A 20,416-nucleotide genomic window follows, 5' to 3' on the forward strand; every position below is an offset into this window, starting at 1 on the left:
TACATTTGAGGTAAGATAGTTGCCTTGTTCTATATCAGGCATATTACATAGGTCTTATAACTCAGTTGGCGATATGCTGAATTTACTTTTGCGAAAGCAGTATAAATTATATTGTAACTTTTCTACCTACCTAGTACCTAAATATTTATTATTTCTTAACAAACTATGTAATGATCATTACCTGCGGATGAGGCGGGTAGGACGGCTGCAGCACTCCGTTGTTGTTGGCGCCATTGGGCGAGGCCTTCGGCAAGCACCGCACCAGCTTAGTGCACAGGCCGTCAGCGTCTTGTAAGTAGTGCTGTGTGGAGTAAGACAAACATGTATTAATATTATTTTGTCATTAAGTTCCATTTTCGCTTGGTGGTTGGTAAGAAATTATGAGATCAAAGTCAATGATCGAGCACTACTGCTTATAAGCAACATTTTTTTTTTTTGCGTTGATAAGTCTGTGTTTGGCCACCAACCCGCTTACTGCCAGGACACTATTTTGTAATTTAGTACGTTATTATCTCGCATCTTTACTTTGATCAGTGACAAAGTAGTACTTATTGGAAATGTGCTAACTTTTTCATGAATTTTTATAAAAAAATCTTTCGACTGCTATTCTAGACATACGAGGATGGCAACGGAAAATAAAAGTATCGGACATATTATACTTACATGGATTAAATCCGTCATATTATCGAAAAACTCTTCATCGTCTATGGTTAGACGTTGGTTTTGGTTATCAGGTGCTGTTGCCCATTTTACTCTGTAAACAATAATAAAACGTTTATTTTAAGTTGTAAACAACATATTCAACTCTTTCATGAATTAAATGGTTGGAAAACAGTAGAACATGTTTTTGCACAAAGCAAAAACGTCATTATTATGGTTGTTTTAAATAATACTGTTGACGTGAATGGTCGTTTCAAGAACCTTATTGTTTAGTCTGTAAGACATGTTTACTTACAATATTGAAATAACTGAATGGCATATTGTGATATGAACGTTTCAAATGTATTATATATACACACATTAATGATGTCCCTCTAACATTATCATTTTTAAAAGTAACTTTAATAAAATAAAGTTATTAAAAATAGGAACAAGTGATGTACAAATGGTAATTTCAATGAAATATTACTATCGGTCGAAGTTTCCTAATATGGGACATAATCTTTCGGAATTAAGAGAAGGCTAATTTGATGTTTTCTCCTTACTAAGGAGTGAATGGTTATAGCATGGAGTTCTTGGACGTTCAACAGCGACACAAGTCACAATAACAAAAGAACACAATATTCTGTAGTTCTGTATTCGTAAACAATAGTAAACACAGTAATTTAAGTGTTCGATTGAATTCATTTCATTCATGTACCTTTCTACAACACTTCTGGGGCCTTAGTCTGCTATTACAATTGTGTCAGGATGGTTCATTGAGCAGTGTATGAGGGACGGAGCTATGTAGGTTGTATAGCTCTTCTCTGCTCAATGATCGACCATTCTAACACAATTGTAATAGCAGACTAAGGCCCCTGGAATAAAAGGTGTGAAGTGATGGAACTCACCGATAATGTTCGACCCGGCCCCGATACCGCACGCAGAGCGTGTGGTCGCCGGGGAAGTTGGTGCTCTCCCGCACCAGGAACACGCCGTCGGGAGAGCCTGACAGTAGGGCCTCCGCGCGCTCGCGGGATATCGCGCCGTGGTGCCATCTGGGGACAAACATAATAGTGAAATTACTATATTTTACAACTGAATTATATGCTATACTAGTAAACCCGGCGAAATCGGTTTCGCCACCAATTATATTCCCTGTTTTCCTGCTTTTCTCTTAATTTTTTTCCTGAATTTTCTTTGCTTTAGCAGAGACCTTTCCAACGATTGCAAAACCGGTGGAAATTGGTTAGTGCGTTCTGGAGTTATAGCGTCAGGAAGGAAAACCCGACTTATTTTTATATTATAGATAACTAAATGTCAGTACTTTATATACTAGCAGAGTTAGAAGCACGGTTGATAGCTCTAAAGATGATAACTTTGTTGTGTACAGTACAGTAGTCAGTGTGTTGAGCTTCGTTGATACTTTGTTTTTATTCAATCAGCCTTTTAAACCCTATATTTTCGACAATATTGTGATATAATATAATATTATGTATAAGATACAAGTCTATTAATAAAGTCAAACAGTCTTATTCATTTGCAATAAGGTCGATTTCTAATTTACGTTTATTATATTTATAATACTTTTGTGTCACAGTCAAAGGTTTTCCTGTTATATATACACTACAACGCAGCAAGTATACACAACACGAGTCGTATGCAATACAATACAACGACTACAATTAGGTTTCATCAATCATGTGTTTTCTTTCAATACTAAAACAATGATTTATCAACATAGCAAAAATTTGTAATGTAATAAAGACTAGTACATTTGTAAACGTGTTAACGATTGATAAGAATAATAACAAAAGATACGTGTGATACAAAGACCTATACTAATCAGTTCAATTGAAACGTAGGACGGCTTGTGAACACAGTCCCTATATAAAGATAATACGATTAACTTTATCAAGGGTTTTAATTGACTGATTGGATTCTTTTCATTCAATCTGTGTCAATTTTACGAAGTGATAAAGTTTATGTTCATACTTTAGAATGTAAAGAACATGAGTTTCTAGGTGCGTTTAATTCGTGTCAACTTTTAATTTTGTATGTGTTTTATAGCAATTGTTAAGATTTTTTAAAGTGGTGGTGTTTCTTGCTCATTCTTCTCCATTCGAAGCCACATTTTGGAACTAGTGCCTATCTTCACTGACAAACAGACAGACAGACGGACAATTCAATTTGACGTTTCAAAAGTGCCTAAATTAAGGATTAATTGAAATAAATGCTTTGATTTTGACTGTTACCCTTTACTTGTTGGCAACCTAATCTGTACAGAAGATGTTGTATAGGAAAATAGAACAAATAAGAGCAGGCATGATACACGTCTACAAATGCGAAACCTACTGTCAATGATTCCATTATCAGTATAATCAACACTAGTACTATTTCTGAATAAAAATTCAACAGGATATTTACTCTACATCCTCGTAAGCTAAAGCCGGCGGTATGAACAACAGAACTTTGTGTGGTTTGTTGAAGCACTGGGTTATGTCACACGCACACTCCATACTTGTGTGTTTCAGACTGACGACTGTACGTCTATTATCATTCAGATAAGTCCTGATAACACTAATGTTATCACCTATAAGCGTTTTAATAAATTAGTGTTTTCTTAACAAAACAATGTGTGTTTTTATATTATAACTTTAGTGAAACGTACTAAATTAATTATTATAATGGTGACAGTCGCCGCGTCGTGTGTAGCGGAATGTTGCTCAAGAATATGGGCCTCTAGCATGGCTTGAAATTAGTCGAGTTCCTCGTCAAATAGTTACGTGAGTAAGCCGAAAAATATAATAAGTAATTTGTGTGTTGAAAGGTATTATTTCTGTGAATATGGTAGTTTTGTGTCTTCGGTTCGTGTTTTGTCTATCTATTAATTAATTAATCAAATAAGTGGCTTTTAACATTAATTGTAGAAAGATAAGATTAGGTGTTTTAATTTTATGGAATCGCAAATAGAAGTGTGAGCAGTTTTTCTACAAATGCGAGTTATATTCAAATTTTAGATCGTCATTTTTGTAATTTTGATTTGTTAACGGTACTAAAAATATCTTCCTGTGCTGCGGTTTCGTTTAGTCACAAACTCGGAACACGTATCTATGTGGTACGTGCCGTACCGTTAGTAGGACATACCAAGCGTAGATATCACGTAAATTTCATAGAATTTAGAACAAACATACTATTATCTCGTAACATTAATAAAACGAAATTAATTAGCTTGTTGTATGTAGAATACAAAGAGTTAATTGTTTAAACAGCTCACTAAGACATCTTACATACACATAATTTATGTATATGTATAATAAACTCACGTTTTTATCCCATGAGGGTAACCATAAAAGACCCATCTACTATGATCCTCACATACTTCTTCAGTTTCGATTACATACAAGCATCTCATGATACAAGCATGCCGTTTAACACACTCTCAGCCTAATTAATTAGTTAATACATACATTTACTCGGTATGTATGTGACATAAGTACAAATACAGCTGTTGACAAGATACGTACGGCCACTGAGTCATGTTGATGAGCCTGTTGCCGGCCGGTGGAGGGTTCACGCACGTCGAGTTCACCAGCACGTCGCTCGGCCCCTTCGACACAGCTGTTGGATAAACATGGAGTTTTATAAATTCTGCTTGAATTTAAGACAGGAATTTTATAAAGTCTGCTTGGATTTAAAACATGTTTCTTGTAAAATTAGAGTTGTATAACAGAAATAAATTTTCTATGTAATCGTTTGTGCTGTTCTGTTACTATAGTATACATTTCTGCGACTATAGTATAGTGTAATAAGATTAGAAGGTAGTTCTGTAGTGCACATTTTTCTTTCTTTATATTTATTAGTTTCACAAGTATTTGATGGAAACAAAACCCTATGATTTGCTTGGTCTAGTAAAGAGTTCCGAATCATGTTTAAGATAAACAATCCCATATATCAAGTACTTTTAAATATAACCAAGGAAAAACATTGTCTTTACACAATGCAATTTGCTTTCAAAATGTGATTTAAGCTAATGTATTTCGCGATAAATGTATTCGAGCTAAAAATTGCTTATTCATCTCTTTTGTATTAGCCTTTTCCCGAGTTGGTGCCAAGGCAAGGTTCGCCCGGCTTTATAAATAATACTGCAATGTAATATTTGCAAGTCACGAATGCCTGTATTCCTGTAGCGTCATCCTCTGACATTGGATCATTTTGCTCCTTTGTACCGGTATGACACAAGTTGAGGCTTAACATAATACTGCCGCTAATTTGTTGGAAAAGCTAGGGTATAGTATGGTAAAGGAGAAGTTAAATCTTTGTGACAATTAGGCCCTAAAAGATCCCTTTGAAAGTCAAACTTTAAAGACATATCTGTCAGTCCTTTGGTAGGTACAGCTAGTTGATCTTGATCGTGCCAATGTATAGATTCCTATGGAGATAATTGCATACTCTCCTTCCATAATCCCTACTTTCTTGAATCCTTAGATGGCATGTAAGCTACATAACGAAAGGTTTCGTAACAGCTAACTAGCAGACTGTGTGTCGATTGCAATTTAAAGAACTACTGCGAATAACGAGGGCCGAACGTGATTTGCATGTCTGAATACATTACATTAGAAAACGTGTATGCACACACTATGTTACTGTATATTTACGCACATGCGGAATTCACATTAACCGTATGAAAGTTATATTACTGTACTTGTTACTCTGATACTATTAATATCAGCGAGATTTATTGGTATCTGTCATGACGTCACTCGCTAATTCAGCTTTTTATACTTGTGAAACTCAGTGAAATCGCAGTTGAATGTATAAACTCAAGGTGCATGACAGAACATATGAATGTAATTTCGTATAAATTACTAATTCAAGTTGAGATTGAAATTTTGGTAGGTAGGTAAACTGTAATGTTCACTAAACTAGGTCGTGTGTTTACTGAAACAGTATCTTAATGTTTTTATTAACTTACGACTATTTTGGGCATTGCATGCAAGCTGTAAAGTCCATCATAAAGGCGTAATTATGAACAGTTCCGTCAGAATGTTAAATTGATTTACCAGATGTCGTCTGCGAGGTGTGCATGGCGGAGGGCGCAGGCCCGGGCGGCGCCGGCGTCCGTACCGACGACGACATCACAATCTGTTGACAACAACATTTTATTACCTATTTTACAACATTCAATTGAAGATAAAACTATACGACACGAGCAGGTTAACTCAACTGTCGTCATCTATTGTTTAAAAACAATCACTACCCATCTATCAAACGCAAGGTATAAATCATTGAAAAACTTGGATTACAAAAACACTATTGTAAGTGCAGACGTGGGACGATAATGACGCCATCACAAGTCAACGAAACCTACCGGTGAAAATTAAATATCATTATTAGTAGGGACTAGAGACGGTCGATATGACATGGAATGTTCTATTGCTTTGACATACATTAATAATTATGTAAGTAGGTGAAGTTCAACTGAAAACTGGGACACTAGTATTTAGGACACTTATCACTAGTAATCCCATTAGATAATGTTACTAGTCAACACTTCGATACTCATTTAACCTTAGTGGGTATCTAGTACAAACAGCAAACGAAGAAGTCCACATTATACGAGCTTTAGAATGCAACGCACGTAGTCCAAATAGCTACATTTGCAAGTATGTGCAGCAAAAATAATATAAATAAATTGCACTCACGTTATGTGGAATGGAATTCTGCAATGCGGTGGGCGAGAGAGGCGCGTGTGGCCCATTACTACCGCTCACACTGCCTCCACACTGAAACAAAGTTTTCAACTATCGTAAAAATAACCCACGTGTATTGTGGAAATGCCAATTCTAGATCCAAGCCCACGCCATAGCGCCACCGCCACATCTGCCTTTAAAGAATAAATATTTACGTTTGATCCGGCGCGGTGTCTTACTTTCTAAGCAACCGTGAGAATTTCCACCGCAAACAATACTAGTTGTGACAAAGGGTCTGAATGAATATGAACTCTACTTTCTGTCGCCGGTAAAGCGGAGTTTAGCGCAACATAAATATAGCTAACACTGAGACAATAACCTACAAATCATTTTAAAAAACTTGTCACATGTCAGTGGAATCACGGCACGCCGATAATGCTACAATTGTTTTGTTTCAACTACGTGCAATGGGAACTTGTCTCGCGCTTAGCCTTGTGAATAGATCAATGTGGTCGCACAAAGGGTCATAAATTATGTGACATCGTTGTGATAACTATGCCACTGTGCTTCTCATTCTCAATGCTGTGTATCACTAACCATGAATACAATGAGTCTCACCTATCGACATTATGGAGTATTCCACTCTGATCTCATGAGAAAACCTATTAAACGATAATAATCTACTTTCTATCCTACTTTAGGTATGTTGATGTTTATATAGATTATATCTACGAGTAAAACCGTAAATAGTTATCTATCTTCATATTCCTGCAGTCATCATGTTTAATTATAGAAAATTCGCGTAGAAGTCGAGACGTTGACGTGATAGTATACGCACTGGTAGTTGATGAGGGGGCTGAGTGCGCTTGAGCCGGGCCGGTGCGGTGGGAGCGGGTGCAGCTGATGCCGAGTACCAGCCGCAGGGACCCACACCCTGGGAGCCCGCGTGCACTCCGTGCTGTAACAACACGGGACACATACAATATCGCATACGGGTTTCTTGACACAATCAATCAGTTTACAATACTTATAGGTACGAATAGTTTAAACCCGCCACAGCGAATATTTCCAATTCTGCAATATAAATTTTACACCTTTGCGTGGAGGTCATATCTCAATTTATATACGCAAAAATCCTTGTAATAATAAAATGTGAAATCTGGACTTCAAAGTACGTTTACTCATTACTCGTAAAACGTAGATAGTTTACACAGAAGCCCGCATTAAAATAAACTTGCTACTGTTGAATTTGAGATCGTGACAGGCGAGGTTGACCGCAAATCGACCTTTCATGAAGACGACTCATGAATATAAAATATCGTAAAAGTGTTCCAACGTTTACCGTAGTCAAATCCAATCATAATAGGGACGCCGATTAACTCGTTCGATACCGATGTCGATAAACTGTATCCAAGTGTTGTAATACAAACCGTAATTGTTTAGCAATATAACGAATTGGAAGCACTTGGATAAACGATAATGTTCCCCGTAACGATCCATTGAAACGCAAAACCTTGGACGTACGCCAACTGTTGATGCAGGTACGTTAAATACAATTTTTCATGCAAATTTTCATTTCACACACTACTTTTGATATGCATGAAATATATGCTTATTATATTGAAAACTAAGAGCGTAAGAAAATTTGTAGAGGTTATATTTCAAGTAGTACGCATTAAAGAAAGTCGGGCACAGTGCATGCGGACGTGCATGTATCGAGGACGAATGTTGCTTACAGAGTGGTTGATGTGTCGATAAACTATGTGCTACAGACGTGCTGTTCTATAACTTTAGCTTGCACATGTTACTGAAAATCGAGGATGATGATGTAACAATGAAATCCGTTCACAAAGTGCGTATGCTCCTGGCGATCGGTTGCAACATTGCTTCATTCATTTAACAACAGATTGATTTGTTAGTTTGAACTTTAAATTGTGATTTGCATCAAATACGAAAGCAAAACAATTTGGATTTATAATAATTTAAAAACATCACTCAGTTTAAGTAAACATCTGGTTGTTAGACTTCAGAAACTTTTTGCTTATTTCGGTTTTTGTCTTTCGAGTATTTTTTTTTATGAAATAAGTTAGTAGGTGCAAAGGTTTACCTGTGCCAATGGCGGGTGCGCCTGATGACGGTGCACGTCAGAATTCATGTCGCGCTCCTCCTACCACGACAGATTACCCCTCATCATCTGTAGACAAACAAAACAAATCATTACACATCAGCATATTTTCACATGTTATGAAATCTGAGTTTAGCGGTTCATATTTCACATATCGTATTTGTTTAGATATTTGCAGTAAGTGATAATATTGCATATTCTTTTATTTATTTAATAATTAAATCTGAAAGTCAGCTGCAACTATTTTGCTAATGCTATAATTTAGTTCAGAATAGTAATGGAACAATTCTAGGTATATAATTGGCAAAAAATTCCAAATCGATGTACAATAACAACAACAACATCGCATGATAAATTGTCTAGTAATAACGTCAACTAAGTCAATTGCAGTGAATTTATTCTTCTAATAAGCAATAAATAATACTGTCGAGAATATTTTCTTTCAGTAAGTAACATTGAATTTATTTTGCAAACTTCCGATTTGCGTCATAACTTTCACGAAAACAAAGACATTAAATACGATATACTACTCTTTGTATTCGCAGCTGTTATACGAAGAAGCTTTGTCTTATATATTAATATTTATCAATCGTTCATCAAAGCTATAACTGTCTGAGATAATAATTTATTAAATAGTGTAAAGTATTCATTAAAGAAGATTCATAATACAGGTTAATGACAAAAGTGAAGCTTATAAAAACGTATAAGTGTTCTTCATTCGTAAGTCTTGTAAATCAATCTTTGAAATTGCTGTACTTATATGGTTGTTAAGAGCTTTAAGGGATTTGTAGACTGATGAATAGTAGGATCATGTTAATCTAGGAAAAGACGACGTATCATAAATGGTTAAGCCGCAGTTCTGAATTTATTCATACTTAGTCCATAGCGTTATTTATCATATTGGACACACTAGGATTTTCGCCAGTATCACTGGCCCAGGATTTGACACACGACACGTAGAATTTCCATTTGTCTTTATCGTTTAACCTATTCCCATTAACTTCCATTTGTTTAACATGATAGAATTACCAAATGCTTTTTTAACTTCTTCGTATAAAATTAATTCATAATTCGAAAGAATTTTACATAACATTCGTACATTGTAGTAATGGGTTATTGATTACGATAATGCTGTTGATAAATGATGTAATTTATTACACTACACATTACCACATTACATTGTCATCATCAACTGTCATTATTGATTGAATGTTTAGTTTACAACTGTACTGTTAACATGTAAACAGTACTACTGGACTTTATTCGGTTTTTCGAAAATTTCTCAGTAGCACGGAGTTTGGAATTGTGCCCAGTATATGGCAATAGGCTCACCCCCTATTACATGGGACTTATATAACACAAACGGTGAAAAGTGGGTGTACATTGTATAGCGGCATTATTTGCTGTAATGTGCACCTCTGCCTACCCCTTGAGGGATAAAAGGCGTGACGTTGCGTGTACAGTTAACATTTTTGTTAGAATATGTATTTTCTAACCCTTTAAAAAGTCAGGTACATAATGTATGTAGATTAGATAGAGCTTGTATATTAGAACAAACACAGCGCTAATTGCAGAAGGTACAATAAGGCGTGGGTAGGGAGTGGTGCTGATTCACTCTCGTCCTCACAGCGATGATGTGGAACAAACTCAACAAACGATCATAGCACGGCACTGCCCAGCCAACCGTGTCGTATCGTGACTAGCTACTGTACACGTATGAGCCAACTTATGTAACTACAGGTGGAAATGCAGATGACAGCATAACCATTAACGCGTAACGTTTGTAAGAACTGTTTGTTGTGTCTCTGCACACCATTGCATGATACTGATAAAGGAAAACTTTACTTATCTGCGGATTTTCTTCCTAGTTTTGGGTAATAAAAGGCAGTTAGTGCCGGTTGAGTGTATAGTGTCCCCCCTCAATGAATGTAACCCACTTACTAGTTTTCATCGCTATAATTGAGAACGGAATTAGTAGCCGGGAGAGGCAATCTAGTGCACCGGGCGGAGCGTCGGCACTTTACATCGTAAGAACTAGTCAATAGTTAGCCACTATGACCGGGTATAGAACGGGAAAGCCTAGTATTTCCTTGCTACTTTTCTTCACCATAATTGCCAGTTAAAGTGTCTCATCATAATTTTTTTACACTACGATGACTTTGTAGAATTCGTGATCTGAATCTGTGCAATTACATCAAATTCCAACAAAAATTCGATTCATCTCAACAACGTTCATTATTCTGATCTTGTGGATTATATTGGTTCTAGTTCAATGAATTTCACTTGAATACGAATAATATAGATTACATTTTCTTTGACGTGCGAGTTTCTCGCTATCATTCGGATACTACACAGTAGGAGTACTACATAGGTGTATTGATTTTCACCTAGTTGATCTAACTCGAAATCTAAGTATTAGTTGCCATATGTACTTGTAATGTACAAGTGACGCAAACCACTCTTTTTTCGCCTCATGCGAGCGTGACCGTCCGTCGCACCGTGTACGCTACTTGCATATTTCTTTACTAAAAACAATTCTGTTTTTATCACGCGATAATTTTCCGACTACAAGTGGACTTCGACAAAAATATCTTGTGGATACGCCAATGACTACTTAGCGTTTGTAAATATTGTATTTGCTACAGCAATTATTTTCAAGTCTAGAATAGATTTAGCGTTTAAATTTTAGATCTTGGAACCAAACTAAGAATAGAATTCACAAATACACTGAACGGAACGACGTTAAACAAATTACCAATGAATTATTTACGATGACTCCGTATTAACACATCTGAGCACATAACAACGAAGGTCATATCTAGCAGCCATAGTTTAATTTATTTAAATTATCCTCACACACTCACTGTTTTCAACTACACATAAAAGACGACTAAATGTTCATCAACAGGAAAATTATAATTCTGGTCAAGTTAACCTCATGCAATGTATCAATATCGTCAATTTTATATGACGTGTTAAAATAAATAATACACATAACGCATAGTATTCCTTTCAAGCTCATTTTTTTTACTTTATGTATCACATTTTACTTGGAAATTATTATACGGTTCATTGGAAGTATAAAGGACAGTAATGATATTCCCAATTGGGTAAAATTAAAAATTTAAATTCCTTTGGTTAACATTTAACATTTGGAATAAACCAGCATTTTTGGTGGTTAGTTTGGTCACCACGATGGTGTCACTACGATGACAAAACATTGTGACGGATTTTAAACATTTTGTAGTATTTTTAATCATTTCACGTTCGTTTTGTGTCTGGGGCGAAACGTGACCGAAGGATTTCAAGCCGCGCTGTAAGGCAAGAAGGACTTATCGTGTAGTTGTTATTAGATCACCGCTTTGGAATCCGTCACAGATCCGTATATGGTATCTTAGAGTAAACTGCTATGTACTGACAGATACGCTGAATAAAGTACTTATAGAAATTATCTGGTCTCAAACACAACCATTTTAGGTAGTTGTACAATGATAGAACTTGAATTTAATGTGGAACTCAGGTAAGTACTCGAATACAAGAAATAGATGTAGCGCGAGCTGCTACAAGGCTAAGACATGTTATTCACAAGTATGGAACTGACAGAGAATTGGAATGTAAAATATGAGCGTCATCCAAATGTTACATTTTAAGAGAAATCAAGGCATTTAGAAGGCATTACATTACAGAAATGAGAACGAGTGCAACAAAACAACACAAGCACCGAGATGGGCCGTCAGAGGATGCAGGCGCGTGCCGAGTTGAACGACCACGACGGGGACCACGCGCGCGTTTCACTTTCATCGCATCCCGGCGAGACCGCGACCACGCGACCGCCATTACAGAACAACATCATTCATCACTTCATCACCACGACCGTGCTTTGATTGTTTGCCTTATATAGCACTTTGTACGACTCACTTATTTGGACAACAGGAAATGGAGCAAGCTTTTAGTCACTAATTGACGGATTCTAACAGCTGACGTAACAGATACAACGATTAATTATCCAAATCCCTCTACAATCAAGTATAAGGTAATTAAGTCAGTGCACATTTACACAAAGAAAGTGACCAATAGGCCTCGAGTAGACATACATTCGTTCGCACCAAATGCATAAAATTATATTTTCTTTCATATTTCACGGTTTCTCTGACATTTAGCCTCTACCACTTTCGCCGATTTTACAATTTCATTCAATCGAACGTAGCTACAACGTACGTAGTAACGTATTTGAATTGTACGCGATACGTTTATGGTCACAAGATTTCATACATGACAAGAGAGTGACTCAACAAAGATATTAAAATTTGAGAGGTCTAATTGGGTTGTTTTGCATATAAATATTGATAATGTGAATAGTTGTTATCCGCGTCATGCCGCTAATTTTAAGGTTATAGAGAACTGTGTCGGTCAACGACTTATAGCCTTTATAATATGAATGCAGGAACTAGGAAGTTATGTACGCAACAGCTGCAGTAGCAGACACATTTTCAATTATCACTGTTTATGTTTGCTGGGCTTTGTTTATGTTTTATTTTTAGTACCTGTGTGCACGATGCTATTATATTTTACAAAAAATCCTAAAAGCCAGTCTTACCGTTTTGAAAGAATCATAAAACAAACACTAGTAAAATGTCTATCTCTGAATAATATGAATTAGCTTTAATTAAAACTGCCTGCTCCAATTTAGATTATCTTGAAATTGGTAGACTTGACGTAACAAAATTGAAAGTAAGCTAGATGATACGCCGTTTTTCGAACGGAATCACCAGACGGTAGAAAAACCTCTGCAAAAACTGCGGCCTTTAACCGGTAAAAATCTTTAAAGTGTTGTTTCCTTCGTTCAGTAAGGTTATAAGATAAAGTCGATGCATCACCACTTTATGAAGACCAGAATCATTTCTTTGAATTAAATTCAAGTTAATTCGGCACTACAACATTTACAAGTGGAATTTTTCGTTCATTTATCGTAACGATAAGAAATAAGAGAAATCTGAATCCACGATTTAAGTGTCGGAGTAAATACGTCTTTTCCGAGGATAGAGCACTTATTCTCAGATTATAACTTACTTTATTTATGCGAAAGCGGTACAATGTTGGTATAAATGTCGGAAATAAAGCTTGTAGCAGTCAAGGTGACTACGACAGTTGTAAATAACTACTTCCGGACGCCATTTCCATGTTCAGAGACCATTAATCCTGTTTTGGCGAGTGACACCCCGTTTTTATTGTGGCGCATAGGGTAGAACCACTCCTCACTTTAGTATGAAAGTCGTGACTCAGCTTTATTGTATGATAAAATGATGATAACTGATTACGAGCTCTTAATATGTTAGTCACATTTATTTTCACACTGCTTTATTATAAATAATGGCTACGGCTGATTTTAGCCAGATAATTATTTAGACAGACAGTAATTAGACAACTTTCTAATAATAATGAGGTACTTAGCATAGTTAATTGTTTGATAGATCTTATTTTAGAATAACCAGATTGCATAAATGACTTTCCTAAACATTTTTCGGATTTATCGGATCATTCTGATATATATCTGCTCTGTAAACCAGTGACTCATTAACTGGCTACCAAGATCAATACATTTTTTATCAATGGCATCTCACTGGCGGCCTTATAAGAGTGCACGTGTCTGTTAAACCGAACTAAAATCAATACTCTTGATTCATTTGCGTAATACGCAGAAGATAACATCGTGTATTTTTAATAAGCAGGGGTGACACCCACTGCTGATGTGTTTAACCCTTTAAGTTTGATGTCCGAATATAACAACTTTGTGAATAAAACGTGGGCTCTTGGGAAATATAAACAAGGCAATGACGAATAAAACAAAATTAGATATTCCAATATTTGTAGTCAATTAAAATATTTGAGATGACAAGGTGTATCATGTATGGGTAGGTCCGCGGCCCACGTACAGCTAATCAAGGTGGACGCGTTCGCATACTGGCCTCGTGTGATGATCACTGCCGGTTCTACGTGTATGATGACTATGACTCCTCTTGTTGTTAGTTTATAATTCTAAAAAGTGTCACTTTTGTAGCAATAAAATTTATATAATTACATGCTACCAATCAACTTTGTATTAATCCTAATAAAACCTGGGATTAGAGGAAGATGATGATGACAGAAAGCGTCACTTTTATAATAACAAACGTCACGCCTTTTATCCCCGAAGGGCTAGACAGAGGTGCACATTAGGGCACGTAATGCCGCTATACTTTTATAATATTAAAATTATATTTAGTTGTTCAGTGTACTCTTGTTTTCTATTAAGCTTATTTAAACCTTATTACAAGTGAATTATTAAATAAATAACTTTAAGAAACAATTACAACTCCGATATTTACAAATGACAACGAGGATACGGATGAGATTATTATTCACCATAAGGAAAAACTAATCATGTCTGTCCCCGTACCTTGTCTGATGTCAAGCTTGACTGTCTTCATTTAGAACTTGTAACACATGATAAACCTTTAAAATAATCACATTCGTCACCAACACTTTACTAAACAAATAGTCTTTCTATCACTTGTTTACACAGGAAATTTTCAGTTATGAGTCACCTTAGACAGTGGCAGTAACTTTTGTTTATTTACATGGGCAACATGTTTATCACTGCACGGTAAATTGTTACTAAATTAACTCGCTAGTGCGCACTATTCTAAGCAGACACTTTCCGTAACAATAAACGTACATATGACGCGACCGCCAATCGCAAACTGTCAGTGGGGGAGTTGCGGTCTGCCCACCAGCTCGTGAATATCCCTATTAGTAAAGGTATTACACAAACGACGCGACGTCTATATCCATGCCATTCGTCTTTACTGCGTAATCGTAAACGGCGGTCGACAGATTTGGACACAGAAATCTTCACGGTTAGACGTAATGGTGTAAACGTTAGTAAACGAAACGCTAGCTGTGTTGACATTATTTTACGCCATCTGTATGCTTAATCTAGATTTCATTCGGTTCGAGAATTGCTTTTTAAAATTGTTTCTTTAGCTGTCTTCATTTTCATAATATTTTCTGGTGAATATTATGTAGCTAAGTTACAATATACACAAGGAAGACTGAGCAATAGTGTCGATTTCCTGGTGTGATTGCTACGGGTCTCGGGTTACAGCAAACCGACGCTCGTAGCCACTGCGCCGAACTGCACAGTTGCACACAGGAAACCAACACATTGATACCTTGTAATTGACACGAGTGCAGTTACCACGTGCTTACTGGGCTCTAGCGAGCGATTACGTTTCGTAAGTACACAATATGACTCAACGCAATCTAGATTTAAAGCGAAATACCGAAATTAGGGAACAAACTAGTGTGTTTAGTTGCAAGTGTTACAACACGTACATAAATCATAACACTGTTTATAAAACAAGTCGCTATAATTTGAATTAATATTAAACCGGTTAAAATAGTTTGTACTACATCCTCCATCCCTGAAATTAGTGTATGAAGAGTAACTTGCAAACAGGTCAGATAGAAGGGCATTGAGCAGTCAGTACTTCTTGCAAATGTAAGAATTCTCCTACAACTAATTTAGTTTACAATCAGAGCAGGAAGTAGGTCTTAACTGTTTATGTACATAAACAAGAATGTAAGAAAACATGGCTAGCTAATGTCCTCAAGAAAATACGGCGGCAATTGCGATCTAGCCAATGCGAGCGTCCCAGGAAGTGTCTCATAATGAAGGCGACGAGAAACAATAGTTTGATACAGGACGTCGCCGATTTATAGTGCAACTTGGCAAAGTAATTTTCTTTGTGCAACCGTGGACTTTTCGCACAGTACGTACAATTTTACAACAGCTTACAAGAAATAATTAACTCGTACAATTAACACGAAGTGCAAATATCCCGTCAGAGTCCAGTTCTACATCCGTACAATGGCAAAATTCAATACAATTAGTGGTGTTTGCAGCAACTGGAGCGTGAGAGGAATCCGGGCACGGTACAGTTCGCGGCGCAGTGCCCCGGAACCAAGTGTCGTGTCGACAGTGTCATCGCAAAGTACCTATTCTATTCACCGTAGACCTATCGGATGCTATAAATGCCTTTGTATGCTATTAGTTCATCTACCAGTTAGCACATATTAGAAAATTCCGATAAAAGACCTAAGAAATTGTCTTGAATTCTTTGTAAACTAAGATGAGACAGGTTCGTAGATATGAAATTCAAATTACCCTTATTTATAGGCTTTCAGCGTATTCGTATTCAGGACATCTCTTCACCAGAAGATTCTGATATAATTAGGATTACTCATTTGTGTATTACTAAGGTATTATTTAAAGTAAAATATTGATTTATTTCTGTACTATTCGGAGTTTGAGGAAAAATGTTCAAATCAGTGCAAGCTGTTATTACGTTCGACGAGGCAACGAAGTCTGGTATTTTGCAAAATGTTAACAAAGAATATTTGTGCTTTTTGTTCGTAGTAATTTGTTTTCTAAGCGGATTGGCATGTGATTATCGAATATATGAGCTACTTGCTCATCATATTAACTCTGCAAACAGTCGGGGCGTAGCGCACACCCGATGATGTCACCACATCACCCAGCACTTGTCAACACGCCGTATTAAAAGTCAACATTACGTGAAGTATTATATAGTTGGTACTCGGTTATTCTACTTTAGTAAGAAATATATTTTAGTGTCAGATACCATTGGCTATTTGAAGGCATTAGATATAAAATGGACCCAAAAGGATCCCGAACATTTTAAGATGTATCTAATTGGGCTGAGCGGGGTCTCGGGATACGCTCGGGTCTCTTGATCTTGTTATCATGTAGGTCATACCAGTCAGTTCAGAGGGAACTTTTCGCTAGCTTTATTGGCTTGATTGACTTATAACAGTTTTTATAGCCAAACATACTTCAAGTGATGGATGAATAACGTAACTCGGTAGGACAGTATAAGAACCTTTTAAGGAATATTGTGTATCAGTTGATACGTTTGTTGGTTGGCTGGTAGTCTTGACTCCGACATCGCAAGGTCGCCTTTAATTCAATAGACGTTTTCGTAAAATGAAATAAAGATTAAAACAACCGTGACCGCTACTGTATATCGTCTGACTCATTAGGTGTTGGGATGAATAATAAACAAAACGTGTAATGTAACTATAAACTAAAAACAATACATTTTGTAGTCTACAGCTCTACAGTAGGGTCTACGAAAACTAATATCATAAATTATTTTACAAAACCTTTTAATGAAGGCTTTGTTTACTCCGGCATTGTTTTCGCAATATTGTATTAAGTTGACGGCCTTCATAGTTTTTATTAACAACAACATCACCATTGTTTCTTCGTTTCTCATATTTATCTTTGAATATATCTATTAGTTCGCAAAACGGTGTCATTATCTTTGTTAAGTATCATCTGCTTACGTATTATTGGCTGAAGTCCCATGTATAAACGTAAATGAAATCTTTGTTCGTCTTTGAACCTGAAGATCCTTGCGGCCAGTTTTGATCAATGGCATGGTGAGTCAGAATACGGTTCGACATCTGCGACTGCGCTCTGATGTATTCTCTAAATATAGGCACAGACATTGCGGCTGTTTAATTATACCTACGTTTTGCACTGGTACGGTGATAAATTTAGGACGCCAAGTGTGCTAAGCCCTTAGTAGAAACCTTCCGCTTATGTGCCACCAATTCAGATCTCGCGGCAATTGCGTTGCAAGGTTTATCATTTTCTATATGGGTACCAATTATTAGCAATTATGTAGTAGTAGGAATGGTTTTCTTAGAATTCCTTCTTTATAGGGACATTACCGTAAAGTATTTTATCTATTAGAAGCTGAACCTAATTAAGACTGATATGCATAATGGTGACCTATTTGTCTTAGTAGGTTCACATTCACATTACTTAACCCCAGAGATAAGCTGCAGATAAGCTTGTTTATATCTTTTAGGAGATGATAAGTAGTAAGATGGTAAGAAGTGAAATTCTAAATATTTATTTCATTTATTTTTCCTTATAAATGCATAGGTTTAATGTTTTCAAACATATTGTAACTGTAACTCTGACAGGAGGTATATAATATTTATTTAGGAAAGAGCCAAGGAAATTTACAAATAAGACCTTTAACTGGAACCATAGAGGTCATCAGTGACCAGAGATAGCAAAGGATTTGCCTTCAACAGTTTTTTGATGACAGTCAAAGTCAGGCTCCGGCCCTTGGAACACATAATGGTGGAACTACTAGTATTGTTATTGCAAACATTATAGATTCTTTACAAACTTAAATGGAAATAAATGCACAGTTATGTTTATAAAACTTACAACTGCACAATACATAATGTTTTTATTTTTCTTAACACAAGACATTATTCTTATGCTGGATGTGTTTATAACATTAAGTACAAACTAATAAAAAAATAGACATAGATAGAAAAAATATCTATGTAAGAAGAAATATCTAAGGATGTTCATTAATCAGGTGGGGCTCAATTAGGGGGTTTGACAAAAAATCACAAAACATCTCAAAAGTGTTTAAAAATATATCACATGTATTTTTTTTTCGTCAAAAGCGGGATTTTTAATTGTTAAAAAGGGGTGTGCTGTGTGTCTCTTTGCAATTCTGTTGATGAAAATATTGTGTACCATAAAAAAAGGTAAAGGATTCATACCATAGTCACAAGATTTTTGAGGTTTTCTGAATTCATTAAGCTCATTTAGTATTTATGTTAAAATAAGGAAAGCTGTATTAAAATTCACAGGCTCATTGTTGCATTGATTTGATAGGTATAAAGTAAGTAATTTAGTTACTACTTTAAACCACTGTTTTGTTATTTACATCCAAAAAAAGGATCCACAATGGGTAAATTAGACTGTTTCGTTGGCATTTAATTAATGAGTAACCAGGCAATTATGTGAAATAAGAGCATACCTAGTAAAAACAAAGAAAAAACGTAATTATGTTTTTATGAACACTTAACAATACAATAGAGTTTCCATTCCCACATTATGAAAAACAAGATTATGTTTAATACATTAGCTCAAACTCAATATCATAAATGGGAGTCAAGCTTTTTGCACTCAATGTTCAACAAGAAGTTATTTGCAGAAAATAAAATACATGATTTCGTATTAGATGTTCTGTGGAGTTTTTAAGAAATTTCTTTGTAATATGTACAGTTTTCTGGTAAAATCAGACTAACAAAAGGTAAAATAAACATAATAGTTACACATTGTTTAATGTCTCATACATAATGCATTTTATAAACTATTTACTCTTCGAAGGTGTCCAGGTTTCCCGGGAGCTAGGTACCTAATTAGATTACTAAGGAAAGACTAAGACCTGGGTAATTCATGACAAGAATGTTACTCATATTGGACAAGCGCAATGCAGTAGTTAGAGTCATTGAATTCTTTACGTAAATAAGTTGTACAAAAAATTGCTGCAATTCAAAGTTTGGATTTGTGTAATGCATAACGAAACGAGGACGTTCCATCCCGCCTACAATCTACAGCCAACTACCAACACCGTGACAAACACCAAGTATTTAACTAAAACGCTGAGTAATAATCAACTTACCAAAATGACGACAAACAGATAAGATGATAATATGATTAAACAGTTCTCACTTCATTATATAAATCACAGTAATAAGATAGTAAATGAAATTCATAAACACACAACACATACGTCACTCAGAGATCCGCCATTTTATAAATTTTAAAGTTTTTTCTTGTCATAGCTACGATTTAGACTAAGACATTTACATACAGCCTATTTTAATAAATCGATCAATACTTTTTATTTTACATTTTTCGCTAAAAATAAGCAATTACTTCATGTTTTCTAATGATCAATGTTTTTAATAGCGAGATGCCATGTCTTGTTTTATTAATAATTTATTGAGTAGTTAACCATTATTTAATTTCAAAATGGACTATAACTTTGTATAACAAATATTATTAATTGAAGAT

The 20,416-nt window shown here is 35.7% G+C and overlaps 1 protein-coding gene across 7 annotated transcripts in view; it reads right to left on the bottom strand.

The window, feature by feature from the left end:
- Positions 1–20,182, bottom strand: part of LOC118274053 (tyrosine-protein kinase CSK) — a 31,724-nt gene extending 11,542 nt beyond the window's left edge. Inside the window, exons 1-9 of one of the 7 annotated variants that reach the window (XM_035591402.2) lie at positions 20,022–20,182; positions 8,440–8,526; positions 7,171–7,290; positions 6,345–6,425; positions 5,703–5,784; positions 4,167–4,260; positions 1,551–1,697; positions 664–754; positions 182–301 (exon numbers count right to left, since the gene is read on the bottom strand). In XM_035591402.2, the coding sequence (XP_035447295.1) occupies positions 182–301; positions 664–754; positions 1,551–1,697; positions 4,167–4,260; positions 5,703–5,784; positions 6,345–6,425; positions 7,171–7,290; positions 8,440–8,487 (783 nt within the window). In that variant the 5' untranslated portion in view covers positions 8,488–8,526; positions 20,022–20,182. Of the gene's footprint in view, positions 1–181; positions 302–663; positions 755–1,550; positions 1,698–3,066; positions 3,205–4,166; positions 4,261–5,702; positions 5,785–6,344; positions 6,426–7,170; positions 7,291–8,439; positions 8,527–11,212; positions 11,236–14,893; positions 15,248–20,021 lie in introns of those variants that run through there. The other 6 variants (XM_035591403.2, XM_035591404.2, XM_035591405.2 and 3 more) reach the window with 6 other exon arrangements.
- Positions 20,183–20,416: the final 234 nt, after the last annotated feature.

This window comes from Spodoptera frugiperda, chromosome 3, assembly GCF_023101765.2.
Source record: "Spodoptera frugiperda isolate SF20-4 chromosome 3, AGI-APGP_CSIRO_Sfru_2.0, whole genome shotgun sequence".
Taxonomy (NCBI): Eukaryota; Metazoa; Arthropoda; class Insecta; order Lepidoptera; family Noctuidae; genus Spodoptera; species Spodoptera frugiperda.